Source organism: Ictidomys tridecemlineatus, chromosome 2 (assembly GCF_052094955.1).
Source record: "Ictidomys tridecemlineatus isolate mIctTri1 chromosome 2, mIctTri1.hap1, whole genome shotgun sequence".
In the NCBI taxonomy this organism is placed as follows: Eukaryota; Metazoa; Chordata; class Mammalia; order Rodentia; family Sciuridae; genus Ictidomys; species Ictidomys tridecemlineatus.
The window spans coordinates 567,931-576,974 of record NC_135478.1 but is presented as its reverse complement, the minus strand read 5'-3'; the positions used below and the strand labels follow the sequence as shown (position 1 = coordinate 576,974).

The 9,044-nt window shown below is 64.1% G+C and overlaps 1 protein-coding gene across 1 annotated transcript; it reads right to left on the bottom strand.

The window, feature by feature from the left end:
• Positions 1-352: 352 nt before the first annotated feature.
• Cnn2 (calponin 2) lies at positions 353-6,134 on the bottom strand. Its single transcript, XM_005331951.5, has 7 exons — positions 6,006-6,134; positions 3,217-3,338; positions 2,642-2,708; positions 2,419-2,556; positions 1,960-2,076; positions 1,725-1,871; positions 353-1,291 (listed from the first exon to the last, which is right to left on the bottom strand). Exons 1-7 carry the CDS (start codon positions 6,066-6,068, stop codon positions 1,025-1,027), a joined length of 921 nt encoding a protein of 306 aa, XP_005332008.1. The 5' UTR covers positions 6,069-6,134; the 3' UTR covers positions 353-1,024.
• Between the last annotated feature and the right edge of the window lie 2,910 nt (positions 6,135-9,044).

The following is a 9,044-nucleotide window of genomic DNA, read 5'->3' as shown; positions in this document are numbered from 1 at the left end:
CTCTTGCTGCATCACTTGCGGGTGGCAACGCCACTAGTTCTTCCCACTGGGCGGGCCGGCGACCCGCCGGCGGGGACTGTCCCTGGGGAGCCTGGCTGTCTGTCACGTTGCCTAGTCCCCTGTAATACCAAGGCTCCCAGTGCAGGAGACCCTCTTCCCCTCTCCTGGAGGGTGCGGATCCGCAGCCAGGAGGTGGCCTTGGGCCGGAGGGAGGCCGAGGTGAGGACCAATGTAGAGCAGAGAGGGCAGGGGCAGAGGCAGCAGGCCTCCACTGCCAACCCACTCCCCGCTCCCCACACCCCGAGAGTGAAGCTGTAAAGGCGACCCTTACCACCCAACTCTCAGCACCCTCTTTTCTTGTAAACAGAGGTCTTTATTGCTTTTGGTCCGCACTGGCATTTCACATTATCTCAATGTCCAGGGCCCCTGGGTGGGGGTCATGTGCAGTAGGAGGTGAGGGATACTAGCTGGTGGACCCAGAAGGGGAAGAGCTGCCGGGGGAGGTCTTTAAAACCTACAGGACCTGAGGGGAGGGGGACCCTTGGTGAGCCGGGTCTGGTTTTCCCCAACCACTGAGACTCCGTGTCCTGGACCCCTCCAAGGAGGCCCATTTCTGAGCACTCCCCTCTACCATCCCCTCCCCTTCCTCCTGAAAAAAAAATAAAAAATATCGTTTTCTTTGGTTAAAACTTTCTGAAACTTCAGCCGGTACAAAAACCCACAGGCGTAGGGGGAAGAGATGAGGAAACCGGAAGCCATTGGGGGGGGGCCACCTTCCCCGCTGCCCCCCTCCCCCCCCCTCCCCCATAAAGCTAGGTCCACTGCCCCTGGGAAATCTGCTCCCGGGTGTCCGAGGACCTTGGCCCAGCTCAGTCTGTGAAACCCGAGCAGGGAGGGAAAGGCCCTGTCCCCCCCAGCTGCCCAGACCTGCCTGGCAATGCTTTAAAAAACAAGCGAGAACCCAGAAACCCCCCAGAGCCCAGGTGGGTGCTGCTGCAGGCAGGGGACCCAGCACACTGGGGCCTCAGCAGCCAGGCTCTCCCAGGTAGGGGGGACGTTCCGAGGCCTCCCCGGGGCCGTCGCTGGTGCCCACCGCACCGCCATCTGCCACAGGGCCTTGTGGGCAGTACTTGGGGTCGTATATCTGGCGGCCCAGGCCAAAGACCTGGCCGCTCTGGCTGGCCCCCTGTGTGTAGCCCATCTGCAAGGACATGGAGGAGCTGTCACACCTGTGCGTCCCCAGCTTGGTGTCATAGATGTGCCGCCGGGTCCCAGGCGCGGTCATGCCCACCTGCAGAGGGGGAGCGGGCCTCAGGGGAGGAGGGAGGGGCCTTCCATGGTCTCCCCCTGCTGCCCATCCAGACCCAGGACCCCCACTGGGCCCCCCAACCTCAGCAGACACTTCTGGCTATGAGGAGGGATTCTAGGCTGCCAGGGACCCTGACTACTTAACACCAGGAATGTCCGCCTTCCCCTGGACAGCCTCCGGCTGGGACTCAGGCCTGCTAGGACCTGAGGGCTCCAAACCCATCACAGGGACGGGTGGGACTGACTGGGCAGAACAGATGAGAGTCCCAGATCTGAGAGTGTCAGAACTGAGGGACCCTAGGGCACAGAGCGGGGCTGTCACTTCCCCAGGCACACACTGCAAGGGGACAGCAGCGGGGGTTCAACAGGCAGGAGGGACAGAGAGAAGGCTGGGCTGGCCGGCAGGGATGGCCCACCTGGCTGGCACACTTGTTGGTGCCCATCTGCAGGCTGATGGTGGAGTGGTCCATGGGTGGCAGGATGTGGTTCTTGGGGTCACAGAGATGCCTCCTGGTGCCATACGCCGTCATGCCTGACTGACTGGCGCACTTGTTGGTGCCCATCTGCAGAAAGTGGCTGGAGAGGTCAGTGGTCCCCGCCAGGCCTCCAGACCCTCAGGAGGTCAGGACTTGGGGGACATCTGGTGCCCACCTGCAGCCCGATGACGCACTGGCCCGCCTTCATGGTGGCATCATCAAAGTTCCGCTGCTGCCTCTCCGAGTACTTGACCCCGATGTCCACACTGCTCTGCAGCCCTTTTGTCTTGGCCTGGGGTGAGAAGAGCTGGGAGCCTCAGGAGGGGCAGGCACAGGGACACAGACACCCGGCCCAGCTCCACCTCCTCCTGCCCAGCCTCCTCCCCTCAGAGACCCCAAGCCCCTTCCCACGCAGGAGCCTGGCCCCAGGCTCAGCTTCCAGACTGAACACTGAGGACATGTCTGCAGCAGGTCCAGGACCGTAGGACCCCTGGGCTGCCCCGCCACCAGACTGTGTCTCTGGCCAGAGGAGGACAGTGCTGGAGCCTCAGGGCTGCTCAGAACCAAGTGCAAACCCAGAAAACGAAGAGCTTCCACACACAGACCCCCCCACTGCGGTCCCCTCCAGCCTCACCTTCCCAGCCAGTGCCAGCAGGGCCACCTGGACCTGCGTGATGTTCCCACTCTCAAAGAGGTCGTTGGCCTCGAACAGGTCCACGGGGTTCATGCCGTAGCTGACCATGGCCTTGATGAAGTTGGTGAGGTTTTCTAGCTGGGAGGAGCCAGGGGAAGGACAGTGAGCGGGCCCAACCCTCTGACATGGCCCCTGCCCGGCCCCTCCACCAGCCAGCCCTCACCTGGTGCCAGTTCTGCATGGAGTGGTTGATCTTGGGGACAGAGCCCGGCTGAAGCTTGTTCATGAGCCTGAGAGGAGGGACACGGTGGGGCAGGAAGGCCGCTAGGTGAGTGGTCACCTTCCTGGGCAGCTCAGTCCCTTTCTTACTAGACCACACCTCTGCCCAGCAAGCCCAGCTGCTACAGGAGAGCCCTGGTGATAGGGCCTGAAGCCCTGGGTTGGGGAGGGAATCTGGGAACTGCCATTTCAATTTGTGGTGTGCAAATCTGGAGATCTGAAGGGGACAAACAGGGTGCTGGGAGCCCACGCAGCCCTACCCCGGGGTCACAGCAGGATGCCTGGCCACACACCTGTCAGCCCAGCTGCCCAAGTGACTGAGGCAGGAGGCAGGAGTCTCAGGCCAGCTCAGCCGGGACCCATCTACTCAGTGCTGGGTGCCTGCCTAGCAGAGAGGGCGGGGCTTGCCCAGCACCAAGAGACCTGGCCCCCAAAACAAGAGGAAGAGAAGCAGGAGCAACTCGGACCCTCAGGAGGGCAGCTGGGGCCACTCGGGGTGCCCCGGCAGGGTGCACTCACGTGCATAAGATGACCCCATCCTTCAGACCCTTCTGGAAGTCGGGGCCGATGGAGAGGCCCGTGAGACCCTCGATCCAGGTGCGAAGCTCTGCCTCCTTCTGAGGGTCGTATTTAGACAGGAGCTGGAGGAGCAGAGGGCACTGGGCTGAGCCGGCGAGGACAAGGACAGGGACTCCAAGGGAAAAAGAGACAGAGGGGCCTGGAGGTTCCCACCCTGTGGGAGCAGACATGTCCAGGCTCCCCTGGTGACAGTGGCCCTGGCACCACCTCCAGGCTCCGGACCCCACATCTCACCACCTCACACTTTCCAGTCACCACACCCAGGGTGCTCACCACGGTGTGCAGCCATCACCACAGTCCATTCCAGAATATTTCATCACCCAAAAATAACCCTGTCCCCTATGCCCCCCGGCTGGCTCCCACGAGTCCACTTCCAAAGTCTTGGACCTTCCTATCCTAGCATCATCTGGCACTGAGTCACACGCTTGTATCTAGCTCTCACCAAGCAGAGGACCTCAGGCCCACCACGCTTCAGTGCATCCCCTGGCTCTCGATCGTGGTGGAGGGACACTCCAGGGGGATGGACCATTGTATGCATCCATCCATCTGCTGGTGGACATTTGGGCTGCTGCCTCTCAGCTGTGTGGATATGGCTGCTGGGGACATGGTGTGGTTCCTTTGGCCACCTGTCCTCACACTCCTGTCTGAGTCACTTATTGGGGAATGACTGGATTCTGTTTCTGGAACCAGCTGTGCCAGCTCCTGCCCCAGGGCCTTTGTACAGACTGTTGTGCTGACTCAGGTGCTTTGTGGCCAGGCTTGAAACGTCCCTGATGGTCCAGCTGCTTCATGCCCAACCAGCCTTCACCTCTGCCTCCCTCCCTGGGCGCAGCAGCTCCTGGCTCTCTGGTCCTCCCCCTGCATGCCTGCACAGCAGGACAGAAAAGCTCTGACCCTGCACCACTGCTCTCCCCACGGGCTAACAGCCCTCCACCCAGGGCAGCACCTCAGACCAAGAGAAAAGCCAGGACGAGAGGCCGGCAAATCCAGGCAGGTGTGTGGCAGATGCCGCCAGCCCCAGGGCAGCTCCTGAGAAGCTGATGCTGGCCCTTGGTCAGGACTGTCCAGCTGGGTGGTCTGTGCTACAGATGCCCTGTCCTCCTTTCTCAAGAAAGAAAAGGGCCCCTTTCTCTCCTCTGTTCCTACACCCCCAGGGGTCCAGGAGGATGGCATAAGTGTCCTCTGCAGACCTGACTTCCCAGGTGACCGTGGACAGATGTCCCCCTCCCAGCCTCAGTTTCTGCCTCTTAGCATGGGACAAGCTGCATAAGGGTCCTCTGCGATGCGCCCCACTTCCTGGCTCCTGCCTCAAGCCCAGTGACTGGGATCAGGACCTGGCTGCACAGGGCAGTCAGCAGGAGGCCTGTGAGTCCACCTGCCTGCCCCGCCCCTGGTCTCCAGGTTCCCACGCCCTGGGGCAGTCTTTGGAAGGGGGGCGGCTGAAGGCGGTGATCTCCAGGCTGAGAGGCCTGTGGGGCACCAGGCACGCCCTAACCAGCTGGGCCCCGTCCCTGACTGCTCTGGTGACCAGGGCTCCAGGTCCGGCCCTGCCCACAGTGGCCTTCCTCCCTGGCCATGGGCCTCCTACAGCACAAACTTCTCACCACAAACTGCCAGGAATGTGGCTGTGCCGCCCTGCTAAATCAGGACCAGCTGTTCCCGGCAGTCCAGGCCTCGTGGCCAGCTGGGGGTCCTATGGCACAGCTGATCAGAGACACACTGGATGCTGGCCTGCCCCAGCACTGTCTGGCCAGGGTGGGCGAGGCCTGGGGATCATCCCTGGGAGGAAGGTGGATGCTGAAGCCTCAGCCAGTTTGCCTCAGGGTGGATCCTTCAGTGCCCTGCAGGCTGGTCAGCGCAGGGCCCATCCTCCTGTCCCACAAACTGAGGGCTAGTCACAGGGAGCCGCAGGGCTGCTCCTTTGGCCTGCGGCCTCACCCCTCCAGAGCAGTACTGAGCTGCCCCAGCCCAGGGTCTCAGAGGATTGCGGCTCCCCCCTTCTCTGTCCACATCAGACCGCCCAGGAGAACCAGGAGTCCAGGGTCCACTTGTGCCTGGGCAGCAGGAGCAGCCTCTCAGGGCCTTGCCCTGCCTCTGCACCCACAGACTGGCACAGGGTGTGCGCGCAGCCTGTGGGCCTCAGTCTCCCTGCTGTGAAGGGCAGGGGAGGACTGGAGGCTGGTGGGGGCTCCCTTGGCTGCCCAGGCAGGTCCTGGCCAAGGCCGGGGACAGGGAAGACCGCTTCCCCCGCTGGCAGGGCCCCAGAGCCTCAGGCCAGGTGGGTGGGGGTCACCAGCCACACGCCCTTCCCCTATTTCCTTAGGGGCCCTGCTGTGTGACCCTCTAACGGTGTCTGCCCCTCTGAGCCCAAACTAGAAGCGTGTCTTCAGGTGACCTCCAGGGCCGCTGGGGTTTCCAGGGGAGGAGGCCCACACGTTTGGGGCCGGTGCAGGGGATCTAGCTGCCTCCGGTGGCTCCTGGGCCCCAACTTCCTCCTTCGCCCCCCCCCAGGTGTTGGAGGCCTGGAAATTCCTGGGGGGATCCTGGGGGGTCCCCGGCCCTTCTCAAACCCGCCGGCCCCGCCCCCTTCCCGAGCCCGGCAGAGGGGCTGGGGGTCCCCGCGGCCCAGGGCCTTCTGGGCGCGGGGCGAGGGGCGCGGGGCGCTGTTCCCCGGACGTGGGCGCCCCGCGGCCGCCCGCGCGACCCTGCCCGACGGCGCGGCCACTCACCCGGCTGCGGACCTCGGCCGAGAGCCCGTACGCGGGCCCCTTGTTGAACTGCGAGGAGCTCATGGCTGCACGGCCACCGCGGGACTGGCCGGCGGCGCCGCCCCTCGGCCCGGGCCGCCCACTGGGCGCCGCGCCTGCCCTTATAAGGCCGTCGCCCGCTGTCCGCCCGCCCGCCCGCCCGCCCGCGGGACACTGAGGCCCGAGGCCGGCGCCTGCAGGAGCGGCCAGTCCTGGGGCGACCGGGGAGAGAGGAGCAGAGGGGCAGGTGGGCAGCTCCCGGAGGCCGACGGCCGGGCGCCCCGGGGAGAAGGGGCTTCGCGAGGGCTGCGAGGGACCGGGCAGGTGGCCCAGCGGAGCGGGGAGCCTGGGGCTGAGTCCCCCGCCCCCGCCAGGACCCCCGGGCCGGGTGCTCGCGCTGTCCAGTGGACGACAGAAGGCACAGACTTCCTCACCTGGAGTGTTGGCCAGAGGAGCCCTGTCTTCAGGGACAGCCCCTCAATAGGCCAGAAGCAGCCAGGCACCCTGCCCACCTCTCCCCTTTGAGGAGAAGCCAGCGGAAGGAAGGGCCAGGTGGGGGGTCTGGAAGGAGAGCAGGGACGATAGAGAAAGGGCTGGCGGGGCGTGGAACGTGGGGCTTTGAGGCACTAGTAGGAGTTGGACACATCTGATAAGTGACACGTTGGGCTTCTGGAGTGACCCCTTCCCATTCCCAGGAGGGGACTCCCCCATGATGCTCTGCTCCCTGGATGTCTGTCCCCTCTTTTCCCATCTGTCATTGTCCCATTTCATCTGAGTTTGGCTCCTTGCCAGAGGGTTAAGGCAAATCCTTTCCTTCCTGGGTGTCAGTCTGATCGTCTGTAAAAGGGGGACCAGTGGACAGTGGGGGGCTCAGCAGGCAGCTCTGAGCCGGGAACAGCCTAGTTTATTGGTGCCCAGGCAGGGCATGCACTGTGAGGGTGGCCCTGTGCAAGTCCACCCGCACCCTACCATCGGTGGCTTCTGGTGCTGTGGCTGCAGGCCAGGAAAGGCGTGGACAGCATCTGCCCAGCGTGTGCCTCCGCCTCACATCCCAGCCCCTGGTGCTTGTCCAGCAGCCTCCAGCGAGCCAGTGGGACTCCATCCTGGGTGGGCTCAGAAGGGGGGCAAGCCCAGGATGCCCGCTGTGCCAGCCACGGCTGCAGCAGGAGGTGCAGGGCAGCAAGGGGTCCGGGAAGGGCTGGCCGGGGCCCCTGCAGAGAGGAACTCTGGGTGGCTCCAGGCCCCAGAACTGCCCTTCGAAGCCCCCCAGGCACGACAGCTCCTGGACCCGCCTGGGTCTCCTCAGGACGCAAGGCCACCTCCCAGGCACCCAGAGGCACCCAGATACAGTGAGAGGCTTAGACCTGGGCGAGCAGGACAGAAGCCCCTCCTGCCCTGTGTGCCCTGTGGCCGCCAGCGCTGAGGGCAGCTGGGTCTGGCTGTGTCCCCTGGCAGTGCCGCGGCCTGAGCACCCCCAGCTGGATGTCCCGGTCAACCCTGATGGTGAGTGGGAAGGACCCACCTGCCTCTGGCACCTTCAGGTGCACTGAGACAGGCGGGTCCTGCCTGGGTCTCCTCTCCCTGCGAGTTCTCTGAACCCTGAACAGGCGTGAGAAACCGGGGTGCGCTGTGCGTGGGGGGCACGGGTTCTGAAGGCTGGACCAGCCCTTGGCTGACTGCACGCGGTGGTGAGGGTCTGATGTGAGGGCCACAGACATTCTTGGCGGGGTGCTGGGGACAGGTCTAGGGCCTCTGGGGGGCTGGGGCTTCCCGGCTTTCTCTGTGGGGACTCTGTGGCCACCTTATTCACCTTAAACCTCAGCATGTGCTGCTACCCTGTGGGGCTGGCGCTGTCGGTGGCAGTGTGGTGACCCTGCAGCAGCCACTCCAGGGACAGCCTGGGCTGGCCTGGCCACCGGGCTGTGCCTGCTCCCTCCAGTCTGTCAGTGGCAGAGGCCCTTCTGGGCACACGGGCAGGAGGGCCCCAGAATAACGGTGGGTGTGGCCAACGCGCAGGAAGCCGCAGGCCCTCGAGGCCAAGCGGCCGTGGAGGCCAGCCTGGGCAGGTGGGGGGCCCCTGTCTCAAGGTGAAGGGAGATACAAAGCGCTCGGGATGCAGCTCCTGTTGTGGCTGCCCTGGTTTCCTCCTCCCCTGTCCCAGAACCCAACCCAAACCGGTAGATGGCCACAGGAGCCCAGAGGGCGCTGCCCACCAGGGGGGCCTGGAAGCCGCCTTCAGAGGTCCACGCCCGAGGCTGAGGAGCTGCCACCGGGCCTTGAGTCCCAGCGGCACCCTTGGCTCTCCTCCCAGTGGACTGCGCCCTGTCCCTGCAGGTCCCAGAGCTCCGTGAGGGCCCGAGAGGCCTGCAGTGGTCACAGCTGAAACTCATTTCCCCAACCCTATGTGCCTCTGTTTGCCACCGGCCTGGGTGGCAAGTTGTCCCACAGGGGACAAGCGCTTGAGCGGCTCTTCCTCCTCCCGTGCTGGTCCAGGCCACCTATGGTGGCCAACTGCCTGGCTTTGGAGGGTGGGGTGGAATAACTGGCATACAGTAGGCACTCAATGAATGCTAGGTCCAAGGTGTCTCCAGGATGCCTGAGGTGTCCACCAGGCTGGGACACTCGTCCGTGCGCAGGAACAGGGTGGGGTTGGGGTGGTGCAGGTGAGACCAGCACTAAAAAACTCCTGGACTCTGCAGCACGTGCAGGGCCAGCTCGGCGCCGCCCAGTCTTGGCCTGCGGTGGGTGTCCTGCTCACCTGTCACCCCCAAAGACCTAGGGGGTACCATAGCACGCAGCAAATGCACCCCCCCCCCACCGCCTGACAAGGGGAAAAGGCCAGGGGGAGGTTTCTACAACCTGTAAGGGGAAGAGTTGGGAATTGGCAAACGCAGCAGGGTCCGGGCAACACAGCTTTATTCTCAAGCATGCAGCAGGCGCTAGATAATTGCTTCTGCTAAGCATTGTTGCGCCAAAGGACGCAGCACGTAGCTCATCCTATTCGCGGATGTAGATGTGTAG